This window comes from Chlorocebus sabaeus, chromosome 26, assembly GCF_047675955.1.
Source record: "Chlorocebus sabaeus isolate Y175 chromosome 26, mChlSab1.0.hap1, whole genome shotgun sequence".
Taxonomy (NCBI): domain Eukaryota; kingdom Metazoa; phylum Chordata; class Mammalia; order Primates; family Cercopithecidae; genus Chlorocebus; species Chlorocebus sabaeus.
The window spans coordinates 48,003,287-48,019,281 of NC_132929.1; the positions used below are offsets into that span (position 1 = coordinate 48,003,287).

The 15,995-nt window shown below is 48.1% G+C and overlaps 1 protein-coding gene across 6 annotated transcripts in view; it reads right to left on the reverse strand.

Annotated features, from left to right (window-relative positions):
• Positions 1-15,995, reverse strand: part of PKM (pyruvate kinase M1/2) — a 33,073-nt gene that overhangs the window by 1,157 nt on the left and 15,921 nt on the right. For 4 of the 6 annotated variants that reach the window (XM_038010119.2, XM_073012281.1, XM_038010120.2 and 1 more), the window contains 7 exons: positions 10,717-10,848; positions 10,035-10,221; positions 8,717-8,987; positions 7,225-7,375; positions 6,827-6,979; positions 2,561-2,727; positions 287-468 (listed from right to left, as the gene is read on the reverse strand). In XM_038010119.2, coding sequence (XP_037866047.1) covers positions 287-468; positions 2,561-2,727; positions 6,827-6,979; positions 7,225-7,375; positions 8,717-8,987; positions 10,035-10,221; positions 10,717-10,848 — 1,243 coding nt within the window. Of the gene's footprint in view, positions 1-286; positions 469-2,560; positions 2,728-3,129; positions 3,297-6,826; positions 6,980-7,224; positions 7,376-8,716; positions 8,988-10,034; positions 10,222-10,716; positions 10,849-15,995 lie in introns of all 6 variants that reach the window. The other 2 variants (XM_038010121.2, XM_073012282.1) reach the window with 2 other exon arrangements.

Here is a 15,995-nt window from a genome sequence, read left to right on the forward strand (position 1 = left end):
AAAGAATGGACAATTTTGCTTTGAGTCCCAGACTAGAAGAGAAGAGGAAAGGAACTGCTCAGCCCTACAACTCAAAGGACCCTTTTCCCTCCTGGGCTCAGCTTAGGACTTCCGGGAATGACAGATTCAGAAAGAACATTCCCAATGAGGGAGAGGAACACTCAGCTGGGCCTTTTGCCCCTCTATGTTTCCCTTTCTATTCCCCAAACTTTCAGGGTCCCACAGAAGCCAATGCTCAAGCATCCCCAAACCCCTCTAGGCTCTAGCCCCTGCTCCAGACACGTACCAACATTCATGGCAAAGTTCACCCGGAGGTCCACGTCCTCAGCCCAGGCCTCCTGGACTGGGTCCTTGCACAGCACAGGGAAGATGCCACGGTACAGGTGGGCCTGACGAGCTGTCTGGGGATTCCGGGTCACAGCAATGATGGGGGCACGTGGGCGGTATCTGGCCACCTGATGAGCAGACCTGAGATGGGATGGGGGACATACAGAAGAGACCATTACACAAGGCCCCAGGAAGTACCTCAGGGCATTCAAACAGCTCATCCTCTCACCCAGCTCACTGATGGCCCTGGCCTCTTCAACATCTGCTCCCTAGGACCTCTCCCAAGGCTAGGGCAGCCCCTCATCCTATATCCTCCATAGCAGGCTAGGCTACCATCTGCCCTCTACCCCCACTCCACAGGCCAAGAGCCCAGGATTATCTTGACCCAGGATTATCTTGACCCAAGGTCAGCCTCACCCACTTATCCCACACAGCCCATGGTTGGCAGAATCCCTCCTACACTCTGACACAGACAGGCAGCCCTGGCCCAATGTCACCAGCACCCATTCCTCTCGCTGCCGGTGACACCTACAAGCCAAGTAGCATGTAGAGCTGACCGGCCCCATGGGAATCAACATCAGGCTTCTCTACTTTTGTGCCCTCTCCCTGTCCCACATGGCCCCTGGCTCCTGAAACAGTCCAGCAACTGGGCTATAAAGGCCCAGAGTCAAATCTGAGTATCTAGGTGAGGCTTAGAAATCTAAGTGCTACTCAGCAGGCAAGAACAGGAAATGGGAGTGTTGGTGCAGGAGCAGCTCTGCCTGCCAAAGCTCCTTTGGAAGGCAGGGGACCCTTCTGAAGCCCCTCTGCCAGGTGCTTTCTTGAACACTGACACTGCACACTTGTAGCTGCAGCTGTGTCTCAGGAGCTGGGGAGGGGCACCAGAAGGCAAGTTATGAGGACACTCAATAGGTGTCAGGGAAACTTAAGCCATATCATAGCAGAGAAGTCCCTGCACTTCACGCTTGGCCTATATGCAAGGCCATCAGAGGGAAGCAACTGCTGAAGCTAGGACCAGCTGAGTGAAACCCCAGAAGACTAGAGCTTAAAATAGCCAAACAGCAAGAACTGGACCTTTTAAGAAAGGTCAACTCTACTGGTTGAAGCTGTTCAGCCAAGAGTGGGAGGCTGGAGCCCTCTGCTGAGGGCATCTGCACAGAGCTTGTGTCCTGGTTCTCTGGGCTGCCCACGCCCACCTGCTGCTCCTCAGTGCGTGGGCACTGCCTGTTTGCTCTTCTCCTCCAGGAAACCCTCGCTGCCCTGTGGGCAGGGACAAGGAGCATAATCCCTAACTAGGAGAGTGAAGGACATTAACTCAATGTCCTGGGCTAAGGAAGGGATCCCAAGTTGGAGGCTCAGCATAGGCCACACAGTCCTCAGCCTGGCTGCCTGGCCCCACAGAATGTCAGCCAAGATAGCACAGCAACCTCTCCTGAGCTGGAAACCAATTTGTCTTTAGGGCTCGAAAACAGCAGGGACTAGTGCGCCAAATGGAGGCACAGTAAACAGCATTTAAATAAATTTATTTTCCCAACTGAAATTTTTAAAGAGCACATAGTAACTGGAATAAGCAAAAGTGGTTATCTTTTACTATTTTAAATAAGAGGACTAAATTTTTTTTTTTTTTGAGAATCTCACTCTGTCGCCCAGGCTAGAGTGCAGTGGTGCGATCTCGGCTCACTGCAAGCTCCACCTCCTGGGTTCACGCCATTCTCCTGCCTCAGCTTCCAGAGTAGCTGGGACTACAGGCGCCCGCCACCTCGCCCGGCTAACTTTTTGTATTGTTAGTACAGATGGAGTTTCACCGTGTTAGCCAGGATGGTCTCAATCTCCTGACCTCGTGATCCGCCCACCTCGGCCTCCCAAAATGCTGGGATTACAGGCGCGAGTCACCGCGCCCGGCCTACAGGAGTGAGCCACAGCGCCTGGCTACTAAATTTTCAATATCAAATAACCATTTGTAGTCAGCCTGTGCACTATTATGTAATAAATCTCCAGCATAAACTTGCTTTTGATCCAAATGTTCTAACATTCCTTATGTGTGCTGCCTAGAGTCCTCTGGGCCCAAGGAAGGGGCTCTGCTCAATCCTTCCCTGCAGGCCCAAGGTGGCAGGCAGAGGGGTCTTACCTTGGCTCAGTGCCACCTGAGCATTGTTCAATGCACTGCTCCCAGGACCCCCAAGGAGAGGTGCCACTGAGCGGGGCATGCCAGGGAGCCGCTGCCACCTCCTACCTGCCAGACTTGGTGAGGACGATTATGGCCCCACTGCAGCACTTGAAGGAGGCCTCCACGGCACCCACGGCGGTGGCTTCTGTGGGGTCGCTGGTAATGGGCGCCAGGCGGCGGAGTTCCTCAAATAATTGCAAGTGGTAGATGGCGGCCTCTGCCTCACGGGCAATCTAGGGGAGCAACATCCGTCCAGAGGGACGAGAGGAGGACAGAGCCTTGTCAGAGCTTTGTCACAGAAGGAGAGGGAGGGGAAGAGTCACCCAGACAGCTGGTGAGGAACATGTTCCTAGGGACAAAGGCCAAGAGTAGCCCAGTCACTGGAGATGCTGAGCTGAGCCAATTTCAAGACTCCACAGAAACCAGTCCTTCACCAAGTGCCTGTGACATCTGCTGTGCCTACTGAGCCACAGGACCCTTTGGTCCTGCCCTGCCATGACCTCCCTGGCGGTGTTCCTATAGACAAGAGGAGGCTCTGTGCCCAGGTGCCAGGTTGGGCCTGGCTGTCTTCTCCTAGAACAGCTGAAGCAAGAGGCTGGTTATCCTAGCAGTGTTACCTGCCCTTAGGGCCCTACCTGCCAGACTCCGTCAGAACTATCAAAGCTGCTGCTAAACACTTATAAGAAGCCTCCACGCTGCCCATGGCCATGGCTTCCATGAGGTCTGTGGAGTGACTTGAGGCTCGCACAAGTTCTTCAAACAGCTTGCGGTGGAACATGGCTGCCTCAGCCTCACGAGCTATCTGTAAGGTTTAGGGGAAGAGGGGACAAGGAAGAGGGAAGGAGGAGGAAAAAAACAAGACACAACACATGGGAAGACAGAATGGGGAATTAATCAGAGAGGAAGGTAACCTTAGGTTAATTGGCTAAATCTGTCCTTCAGGCAGATGCGGAGGTAGGGTGATGAAAGTCCAACTGCTTCAGGAGGTGCTGCCACTTCCCCTCCAATACAGGGCAAATTGGCTCTTCCGTTCTGGAAGGATTTGATTGGGGATGGAGGGAGACAATCTGGCAGTAGGCTCTAGCACTCTGGCATGAAAACATGCCCAGGCTGGGCCCACACCACTCCCTGGCAGAGGACTTGATCACGCTGCCTCACGACATAGCTTACAGAAAGGAACAGGCCCTCCCTCCTCACATGGCTGTCTGGTTAGGCAGACTCCTGCCCAGCCTCCATGCATGCACGGAGTGAGCGCTCACTTGGCTTCAGGCACAGGGATGCACTGAGCCTTTCCAATGGCCTGCCATGGAAACAGATTGAGCAGCGCTAGAAAGCTGGGATCCAAGCCAAAGCAAGGCAGCTCAACTGAGTTTGAAGCAGGAGAACAGAAAACTTGGGCTAACTTGTGAGAGACACACTGAACAGCCATGTGAAGAGACAGATGTCTGTGGAAGCATGCAGATATGTTTAATAAGACACTTGATTAAAATCTAATGATTAAAACAGTCATGAGAAAGCCACTGAGTTATTTACAGATCACTTGCTCAGATAAGACCAAGAATCAGAAAGACAATGTAAGCTTTAGAGGATTATAATGCAATCACCAGCATCTAAGTAAATGATGGGTGAGGGAGGAATCGGTAATAGCCCCTCATGAATTTCACAGTAGAAGCAGATGTGTGGCAGGATGTACTAAGTTAAAGGTATTCTTTTTATCAGAATGGAATGCATGCAACCCAGAGGACAGGGAACAGGAACAGGAAACAGAGCCATACCTGCTACTGCTCTTAGTTATGCGTCATTAACTGCATCAGTTAGACACAGGAGAAAGCAATCAACAGTGAAGGGAAGGAACTGTTGGCCAGTGTTAACTGGTGACACAGAAAGGAAAGGTCTAGCCACCTGGAGGGGCAGCTACAGCCTGGCCCAGACCTGTAACTTATCTTCTGAGCACTGCCATGCAATCCAAGCCTTGCAGCTCTAAGGTATCTGTCTGTTCATAGGAAACACTAGGGTATGGAGGAAAGGACATGAAATTTAGAAGTTGAGCCTGATTCTTAGTCTCTGACCCCACTGACAGACTCCAAATGGAGACCTGTTCTCATCTCCTGCTAGACCTAAGAGCATGATGTTGCAGGAGAGAAGACTGGCTTTGGAGTCAGCAGACCTAGATTCAAACCCAGGCTTTATTGGCCATATAACCCTTATCTATAAATGGAGGTAATGGGAGTTAGGAAGATTACATCCATATACACAGAGACTTATCAGACACTTAATAATAAGAGCAATGAATATTTAATGCTAAGGCTATAAACATATCTAATCCATTTTACAGATAAGGTCTTGAGAAGTTAAATGACTTGCCAAAAGACACATTCAAGTCTCCATATTCTATGCAGTGATTTCATGGTTCAGTAAATCTAAGTCAAGATCAGCCTCTGTCCCACCTTTGAGGCCATGAAGTTACACAATTAAGTAAGGGAATTAGAGAGAGGGGACGTGTGGAGAGACCCAGAAAGGCAGTCACTTTAGTGGTGACTGGTTGAAATTGCACTGTCTCCTGGGACACCTTCCTACCATGGGGGCAATTGTGAGACTGCGCCAAGAGGATCTCAGCATCAGAACAGCAATCACGTCGCACAAACGGTGAGGTGTCAGCCAGGCCCAGGCTACGTTAAGTGGGCCTGGGAGAGAAATCACTCTCTACTGATTTTTTTGTGTTTCCTTTTTTTATGATTGTGTGGTTTCTTTTTTGAGAGAGGGTGTCACTTTGTCACCTAGGCTGGTACCATCTTGGCTCACTGCAACCTCAACCTCCTGGGTTCAGTGATCCTCCTGCCCCAGCACCACCCCCTCTCCAAGTAGCTGGGACTAGAGAAGTGTATCACCACGCCCAGCTAGCTAACTTTTGAATTTTTAGTAGAGATAGGGTTTCGCCATGTTGCCTAGGCTGGTCTTCTGAGCTCAAGCAATCTGCCTACCTTGGCCTCCCAAAGTACTGAGATTACAGGTGTAAGGCACCGTCCCTGGCCTCTACCAATTCCAATATAGGGAAACCCACTAAGGATGCTGATGACAGCCCAGAAAATATCCTTAGTCAAATTATGAACTCAGTTCGCTACTGAAAGAGCATTTAATAGAAATGACATCTCTTCTCTGAAAGCTGTTTAAGCCCAGTAACAGGACACATAGTGAAAAAGGAAAGGAAGATGCCCAGACGAGGTGGGTGTTTTAGTTGTTTGTTGTTTTTTTTTTGGTGGCGGGGGGTGGCGTTTTAAACTTGGGGGCTTGGAGGGGCTGAGGTCAAAGGGCAGCGGGTCTTTCACTGGCTAGAAAGGGAATAGAATGGCTGAAGAAAAACCATATCTGGATAAAGTTGAAGTTCACTGAGCCTGACCTAAGACTACTGGGAGAAAGTTAATTTCCAGCACTCATTTTACCAAACCTATGTAACCCTGATCAGGGATCCCCAAGTTAGCTCCAGAGCTGGAACAGACAGGGCAAAGGGACTGAGTCTCCAACCCTGAGCAGTGGCCAGGCACTCAACATGACAAGCTGGAAGAGCCTGAAGAATGAGCTCTCAGAGGAGAAAGAAGGGAAAGGGCCTCCACGACTCCTCCAGACGCTCAGTCCAGGGCCACCAGGGTCAGCCACCCTCCCTGCTGTCTCTATCTGTGGCCCTGCCACCAGTCACTCAACCTGACTTTTTGGTCTGTTGTAAGAGCAGCAGCTGTACCCCAATGGCACAGCAAAGCAAATCCTCCTATAGGCACCATGCAAGGCCAGCACAGGCAGCTCAGTACAGGCAACAGACTCCAGTGCAGGTCCACAGGGGCTCCCTGGGGGAGCGCCTGTCTGCGGGATGGGGGGGTCGGGGGACTGAATTGGAAGCCAAAGGAAGAGGGCAGTTGGGAGCAGGAGCCCCGAGCCCTTTTCAGAATAGGGCAAAGGTACTCAAAACTTCTGACTCTGAGGAAGAGGTACGAGACCTCCCTTCACTGCGGAAGTATCCCAGGACTTAAGCCATGGGAAGGATTTACCACCTTGAAGTCAGAAGTGAAATGAACTGTATGATTCCAGTGAAGGAGGATGCCTCCAGAGCAGAAGGAAATGGAGGGGTGGGGGTGTCGGCAGGAATGAAAAACAGGAGAATTAAAAAAAAAAAAAAGCCACCTCCACCTCCACCCCCACCCTCTTGCTGCTGTAACTTGGAGGATAATGAATGGCTGTGCCTAAGAGGATATGGAAACTTAAAAAGCTCTGCACCAGAGCTTGCATCCATCCCAGGCCCAGTCCAAAGCCCAGGGGATGGGGGCAGGCCCCAGAACTCACCAGGTGCTGCATGCGCACAGCCTCCAGAGGATAGTCCCCTTTGGCTGTTTCTCCAGACAGCATGATGCAGTCGGCTCCATCCAGAACTGCATTGGCCACATCACTGCCTTCAGCCCGGGTGGGGCGGGGCTTCTTGATCATGCTCTCCAGCATCTGGGAGGAACAGAGCATTAGTGAGATGTGGCTTGGGCTGTTTTCAGAGACAAATGACAGCACGCTGATCCTCTGGATAGTGAGTAGGTGCACAGAGGATGGCTTTGTGTAGGTGCATGGTGGAAGGGGATTATCTGTGTGTTACATGGGACAATTCCATGGGAAGAGATCAGACAGCCTCCAGAGCTTTCCCATACACACATGTGAGTGTGCCCAGGAGAATGTGGGGAAGGGTGGTCACATGCCTGAGTAGCACAAATGACAGGCTTCCCAGCTCGGTTGCACCGCCCAATCATCATCTTCTGGGCAAGGAAGACCTTCTCCGCAGGAATCTCAATGCCTAGATCACCACGAGCCACCATGATCCCATCACTGGCCTCCAGGATTTCATCAAACCTGATGGACAAAGTTGGGGGGAGAGAGGTTATACAGACAGGGGCCACAAGTATGCCGGAAGACAAGAAGTTTCCCTGGGATTCCCTAACTTAGATGTCCTCGTACCAGGACAGACATCCATGATATCATCATGGATGCACACAGATGGCAAGGCAGTCCAGCTAGCTTAGTCCCCCAGAGCGGGCCAACAATTCTGCCTGCTGGGCTTCAACACCAATATGGATGCTTCATTGACAGAAGAAAGGGGAGAGGGCAAATCCAAATGGGCTCATTCTCAAGGTCTCCTCTCCAAATCCCATGCATGTTAGGTGTCTCTCTAGGGCCTCCATTCTCCAATCAGCACTTCAAGACAGGGAACCCGAGGCCTGCTGACTGCTTCCACCACAAAGACCCATGGCCTTATCTAGTCAAGGACACTTGAAGACTGCCCTGTGAGGTGGCCCACTCCAACCTGCTGAAGGCAAGAGGGAATGTGGCTTTGCCTGGCCTAGCGCCAAGTTCAGCTTATCAGGATGGCAAAGGGGAGGGCCCCAAATTGCCTGGTACAGAGGATATCTACACAAAGCTAAGACAGTAAGGCCACTACAGTGGGTGCAGAGGGTTGTTCCCCCACCCTCCCCAAACACAGTCCTAATCCACAAGCGTAGGTCTAGCATCTTAGTAGTGCTAAGTTGTATTCCTAGCAGGATGCCAAAAATGGTGGCCATGCCCACTGGGCTCTACCTCGTGAGCACTGCGCAGGGGGTAAGCTAAGTTGAGGCAATCTGAACCTGGAGAAGAACCACACATCTTACTCTGAGAGTGGAATGGACCATACCAGAGTTAGCATGATCACTGAGCCAGCTGCGTTCTAAGTGAAGACCAGGAGGCCATAAGTTTTAGCATGGACACCAGCCCCTGAAATTCCACATGGCTCCCCAGGAAGGGCCAAAACGAGCCCCTTCTTAAGTGTCTGCTGTCATCTTTCCCCCTGGTCCCCACATTCCAGCAAACACTGGTAGTGTTTCTGATCAGGAACAGAGCATCATGGCCCCTGGTACTATGAGCAGTGACCCTGTTCCTCAAATGTTGGTCCCCAGGCCCAGGGAACAATGTCAAGCTGCCAGCATCTCAATTACCTAGGAAGCTTTTTAAAAACAAAACAAAACAAAACAAAAAAACAAAACCCACACACACACAATGCCTTCTACTCTACTAAGATATTGTGATTCAGCAGGTTTGGAACAGGTTTGGGAGTCTACATTCTGATGGGCTAGGGGGCTGGGAATCAGATATTCACAGGATGCACCATGCCCTTTAGAGAGTTGTGCTGGGACTGGAGCAGGGACAATGGGGACTTGCCTCCGAACCCCCTCATGATTCTCAATTTTGCTGATTATCTTGATGTTCTTTCCCTTCTCTCCCAGGACCTTCCTAACTTCATGGACATCAGCTGCCTTGCGGATGAACGACGCAAACACCATATCAACATCCTGCTCGACCCCAAACTTCAGATCCTGGATGTCCTTTTCCGACACAGCAGGCAAGTCCACAGCAGCCCCAGGAAGGTTCACACCCTTCTTGCTGCCCAAGGAGCCACCATTTTCCACCTCCGTCACCAGGAAGTCAGCACCTGTGTTTTGAAAAGGGGTAAGCAGGGGAGGCAGAGCACCGAGGGCACAGCTCAACAGGAAGCAGGCACCTTTCCCCCAAGTACAGTGAGCTGGGAAGTGGTGCATTATGGGTGCTGGAGCTGTTTTACCAGAGTTGAAACCCTACTACAAGTAACTGTGTAATCCTAGGCAAGCCATTTAACCTCTCTGTACCTCACTTTCCACACCCATAAAAAAGGAGAATTAAGATTGTTTTGACTTTGGGAGGCCGAGGCAGGCAGATCACTTGAGGTCAGGAGTTTGAGACCAGCCTGGCCAACATGGTGAAACCCCGTCTCTACTAAAAATACAAAAAAACTAGCCAGGCATGGTGGCGGGTGCCTGTAAACCCAGCTACTCAGGAGGCTGAGGTAGGAGAATCGCTAGAACCCTGGGGGCAGAGGTTGCAGTGAGCCAAGATCGTGCCACTGCACTCCAGCCTGGGCAACAGAGCGAGACTCTCACTCAAAAAAGAAATATATGTGTGTATATATATATATGTTCCTATGTTCTCCGGAACCAGAAGAATGTAAATATGCTGGATTAAAGCCTGTCTTTGAGGATAAATGAGTTATAAAAGGGATTCCTGGCCGGGCGCGGTGGCTCAAGCCTGTAATCCCAGCACTTTGGGAGGCCAAGACAGGCGGATCACGAGGTCAGGAGATCGAGACTATTCTGGCTAACACGGTGAAACCCCGTCTCTACTAAAAAATACAAAAAACTAGCCAGGCGAGGTGGCGGGCACCTGTAGTCCCAGCTACTCGGGAGGCTGAGGCAGGAGAATGGCGTAAACCCGGGAGGCGGAGCTTGCAGTGAGCTGAGATCCGGCCACTGCACTCCAGTCTGGGCCACAGAGCGAGACTCCGTCTCAAAAAAAAAAAAAAAAAAAAAAAAATATTAAGGGATTCTTGAGAACACACAGACTCAATCTCACTGCCAGGCAACCAACCTTCCCATCTTCCTTGTGTCAAGGAACTTTAGAGACAAAAGATGGTTTTAGACAATTGGATTCCAGCACCCATACGTACCTTTCTGCTTCACCTGGAGAGAAATAAGCCCATCATCCACGTAGATCTTGCTGCCCACTTCCACCACCTTGCAGATGTTCTTGTAGTCCAGCCATAGGATGTTCTCATCACACTTTTCCATGTAGGCGTTATCCAGCGTGATTTTGAGAGTGGCTCCCTTCTTCAGCTCCACCTCTGCAGTGCCGCTCTAGGGAGTAAGCAAGAGAGTAAGCCAGAGTCCAAACTGAAGACACCAGTAGCAGCATCACCTCAGAAGCAATGGAAAAGCCCTTTCCTCCAGGGAACAATGCTCAAGTCACCGCTAAAAATAATACAGTTTTTTGCTCTTATTCTCTAACTCAGTACACTTCACAGAAATAATCTAAGAAAATAGAATATAATGTTTCAGTTAGGCTACTTAATGATGGGGAAAAAGATACAAAGAGATGGTTCCCCAAGTTAGAAAGCCTAAAGTTTAGGTTTTTAGGGTAAAAAAAGGGTTCCTCTGTGGTACCATTTCCTAGCAAAGTAAATCAAATCAACATTGTTTACAGTGATGAATAAATCCTCATTTGTAGACCTCAACTCCTCTGCAGTCCTTCATAGTGCTGGGATGAAACATGGCATCTCAACGCTTTGGAGGACATGTCTCTGGGGCATAATGCCTACTGAGTCTTTCCCTCGCTCTCCACAGAATACTCACGCCCTTGATGAGCCCAGTTCGGATCTCAGGTCCTTTAGTGTCCAGAGCCACAGCAACGGGCCGGTAGAGGATGGGGTCAGAAGCAAAGCTTTCCGTGGCTGTGCGCACATTCTTGATGGTCTCCGCGTGGTACTGGGGAAAAAGAAGGAAGATGACAAGCGTGCTCCCACACTAGGATCCAGCTCAATTTCCCTGCCCAGGAGCCAAAGCTGATCACTCAGGAAAGGCCTGTGGATGTCTTAGAGCTCTATCTCCATCCTCAGAACGATCCATGCACTGAGAACTCCTCTACCTGCTTAATCCAATCTCCTCAGCCTCCACCCACTTCTACTACAGCAGTAATTCACCCTAAGGGCAAATCTTTGAAACGTTGGTGGCAAATTTCAGAATATTGCCACCAAAACCCATTAAGGTATGGGTGCAAACATGTCTCATCATAAAAGCAGCTGTGTCCCCAGGGCTGTTCTTTTTTCCCTAAGACTCATCAAATACCCTCAGCAAATAAAGCTGATAAACAGGGCAAAAAGCCTAGAACTTGTGTTTGGATAAGGCTGATCTGGCAATCAATGTCACATTCTGATATATGTGGTAATGCTGAGAGCTTTTCCTCTATTGATTCCAACTACAACGCAAACTTGAAGTTATTGACTTAAGCTAACAGTGGCCCAAGCTAAACAACTCATTGCTAAGGTCACACAGACCTGATTTTCTCAATCACTTTTTTTTTTTGAGATAGTCTCACTGGCCGCCCAGGCTGGAGTGCAATGGCACTATCCCAGCTCACTGCAAGCTCCGCCTCCCAGGTTCACACCATTCTCCTGCCTCAGTCGGGGACTGCAGGCGCCCACCAGCAGGCCTGGCTAATTTTTTGGATTTTTAGTGGGGACTGGGTTTCACCATGTTATCCAGGATGGTCTCGATCTCCTGACCTGGTGATCCGCCCACCTTGGCCTCCCAAAAAGTGCTGGGATTACAGGGGTGAGCCACTGCGCCCAGCCTCAATCACTTTCTAGATTCTGACTGGAGAGGGGGAAAGGTGGTCATATGCCTTTCTCTAAATGAACTGCCCTTTATTATTCCTTGCTTGCAACAAATCTGTGCTTCAATCTTTTTTCTTAAGCCTTTCCTCCTTTTCATTTACTATTTTGTTTGTTTAAAAGAGGGACTCAGGCTAAGCACAATGGCTCATGCCTGTAAACCAAACACTTTGGGAGGCTAAGGTGGGAGGATAGCTTGGGCCCAGGAGTTTGAGATGAGCCTGGGCAACATGGCGAAACCCCATCTCTACAAAAAACACAAAAATTAACTGTGCATGATGGTGTGTGCATGGGGTCCCAGCTACTTGTGAGGCTGAGGTGGGAGGATCACTTTTGTCTAGGAGGTCAAGGCTACAGTGAGCCATGATCATACCACTGCACTCTGGCCTAGATACCCTACTATCCAAAGCAACACCCTATCTCAAGAAAAAAGATTTAAAAAAAAAAAAAAAAAAAAAAAAAAAAAAAGATGCAGAGCCAAGATGTCAAAAGAGCTCTAAGACAGCATGATCAATATGACATTGCTGATAACAAGGGCACCTAATTCAGCACTTTCTGGGCCTTGTCCTTTAACCACCACTGTCCAGGAAAGCGGCACCTGCAAGTAAGTCTGCCGGTTATTCACAGGATGCTGGAGGGAGCTGGAGACAGAGCTTAGCCTCTAAAGACAATGTTGCCTGAAGCCTGTATCTGAAAATCTTCAGCTTCTTATTCAGACATACTCCCTAATGAGGGACCGTTGGCTTGTTTGTTTTTTATAGGGTTCCTTATAAATTATGATATTTTCTTGCTTACTGGCTTGTAATAGAAATAGAACAAAATAGAATTGAATAGAGGCTGGGCGCGGTGGCTCACGCCTGTAATCCCAACACTTCGGGAGGCTGAGGCGGGCGGATCACGACATCAAGAGATCGAGACCATCCAGGCCAATATGGTGAAACCCCATCTTGACTTAAAATACAAAAATTAGCTGGGAATGGTGGCGTGCACCTGTAGACCCAGCTACTCGGGAGGCTGAGGCAAGAGAACCACTTGAACCTAGGAGGCAGAAGTTGCAGTGAGCCGAGATCGTGCCACTGCACTCCAGCCTGGAAGACAGAGTGAGATTCTGTCTCTAAAAAAAAATAAAAGAATAGAATAGAAATAGTTGTTTTCTTTTAAGGGGATGTGGTACCTTTCCTTCAGAGTTGATGTGAGCAGTAAAAGAATATATTAAGTATTAGGACAAAGTACATGGTAATTATTTAATAAATGTTACCTATTATTATCTTATAACGGTAAGACTCAGGTGGACTGAGTTCCACCATAGCTGTGGCTTTGTTGGGATGTTATCATGTGGTAAAGAGTTCCACCCATCAATGCTGTCCTGCAGAAGGCTCTATATTTAGCTACATTTAGGTTGTTTAAAAGTCATCCTTAACTCAGGCCAGGCGCAGTGGCTCACGCCTATAATCCCAGCACTTTGGGAGGCCGAGGTAGGGGGGATCACAAGGTCAGGAGATCGAGACCATCCTGGCTAACATGGTGAAACCCAATCTCTACTAAAAATACAAAAACAAAATTAGCTAGGCGTTGGTGGCAGGCGCCTGTAGTCCCAGCTACTCGGGAGCCTGAGGCAGAGAATGGTGTGAACCCGGGAGGCACAGCTTGCAGTGAGCCGAGATCGTGCCACTGCATTCCAGCCTGGTTGACAGAGTGACACTCCGTCTTTAAAAAAAAAAAAAAAAAGTCAACCTTAACTCTACTTAATCTTAATGTAGAATTTTGTGCTCCTAGAATAAACTCTACTTGGTCATGGATCAAGACATTCCTTTCAATCACTACTGGATTTGGATTATTAAATTTTATTTGTTTTCTGCATCTAAGTGAGACTGGTCTAACATGCTGTTAGTACCTGCCTGGTTTTGGTACTGTCCTTGTCTGATCTCAGTATCAGAGTATGTTGGTTTCAAAGAACACAGTGGGAAGATTTCTGTATTTCTCTAGGCTCTGGAACAGTTTAACAATGTAACTGAATTTTGAAGGGGAGACAATTCGGCCACTAAAATCATTTGGACTTAAATGTTCTGAGGTGAACCAGATCTTAGCCACTTTTTCAACTTTTTGGCTGGAGTGCAGTGGTACAATCTCAGTTCACTGCAGCCTCCACCTCTCCAGGTTCTAGCGATTCTCCTGCCTCAGGCTCCTGAGTAGCTGGGACTGCAGGCATGTGCCACCATGCCCCGCCAGTTTTGTATTTTTAGTAGAGACAGGGTTTCACCATGTTGGCTGGTCTCGAACTCCTGACCTCAAGTGATCCCTCCGCCTTGGCCTCCCAAAGTGCTGAGATTGCAGGTGTGAGCCCAGCCCACTTTTTCAACTTCTTATGGCCACTGGTCTATTCATATTTTCTATCTTTTTGGCTATTTAATCTTTTCTTGGAAAATAGCCAGTGTCATCTCTCTCTATAGGAATTAAGTTATAAGTCTTTCTTGACTTTTAAAATCTCCAATGTGTAGAAAATATTCCCTTTTCTATTCATACTCTTATTTGTACATCCTTGCATTCTTCACCTGGCTTCCCAGAACTTTCTATTTTACTATTTTTTACCCACAAATAATCAGCTCTTAGCTTAATTTGTCAAATTTATTTTCATTTCATTGAGCTATAATCTTACAAAATTATTTTTCTTCACCCTTTTTAGGGTTTTCCTCCCCTAGTGTTCTGAGTTAAATATTTATTCCATCTACCTTGAGATCTTTGCTTTCTAAAGTAAGCACACTTCAGTTTTCTTGACTTTGTTCTTAATTTGCATTAAAAAATTTTTTATCAGAGAATGTGTCTGTATAATTTCTACTTTATGAAACTTGGGGTTTTTTTTGGTGGCCTAATATATATTTGTAACCATGAGTGTTTCACACAAACATACATTTTTGGTCTTGGGGATGTAAAACTATATATTATAAACATACCAATTATTAGGTGTATTATTCAAATCTATGTTATATATTATAATCTCTTAGAGCATTTCTGGGAGGTGTACTGAGTCTTCTACTACAGCTGTGGCTTTGTTGGGATGTTACATGGTAAAGAGTTTCATCCATCAATGCTGTCCTGTGGAAGGCTCTACATTTAGGTTGTTTGAAAGTCATTTTTTCTAGGCCAGGCACAGTGGCTCACACCTGTAATCCTAGCACTTTGGGAGGCCAAGGTAGACATATCACTTGAGGTCAGGAATTCGAGATCAGCCTGGCCAACAAGGTGAAACCCCATCTCTACTAAAATACAAAAATTAGCCGGGCATGGTAGCAGATGCCTGTAATCTCAGCTGCTTAGGAGGCTGAGACAGAAGAATCTCTTGAACCCAGGAGGTGGAGGTTGCAGTGAGCCAAGATCGTGCCACTGCACTCCAGCCTGGGTGACACAGCAAGACTGCCTCTCTAAATAAATAAATAAATCTGGAAAACACGGCATATGGAACCACATGTTCAGCAAGAATGCATCTTGCCCATGTGAACTGCCAAAAGTAAGGGCTGAAGACTAGTTGCCAAAGCTGTCAAAAGAGAGCTGGGCGTGTGGCTCACGCCTGTAATCCCAGTACTTTGGGGGGCCAAGGCAGTTGGATCACCCGATGTCACGAGTTCAAGACCAGCCTGGCCAACATGGCGAAACCCTGTCTCTACTAAAAATATTTAAAAATTAGCTGGGCATGGTGGCACAGGTCTGTAATCCCAGCTATTCAGGAGGCTGAAGCATGAGAATTGCTTGAACCTGGGAGGCAGAGGTTGTGGTGAGCCGAGATCGTGCCAGTGCACTCCAGCCTAGGCAACAGAGCAAGACTCTGTCTCAAAAAAAGAAAGCTGTTAAAAGATCAGATGCAGACATTTGATGTTCCTCTGTCAGAGTAAGAGGGAAGACAGTAATCTCAACGTTCTGCTCAGAAGAGCATTTAAAATAGTCAGAAACTAGAAAAGTACATCCCAGCCCCTAGTCAAAGGTGCATATGAAACAACAGCCCTGACAAACGGTAAGGTTGAAACTGTTTACCTTACATTATACAAATTAGAATAACTTCAAATCAGTTTCCAAATTGAGCCCAGAGACAACCTCATCTTGGTCTAAAACTTCAAAATAAACCCACAAGAGGGACATCTTTAAAAAATAAATAAAAAAATTTTTAAAAAATCTTAATTATAAGCTGGGAGTAGGAGTGAAAGCAGAGATAATCTCCAAAAAGCCTCTTAAAGTTTAAAAAACCAAAAT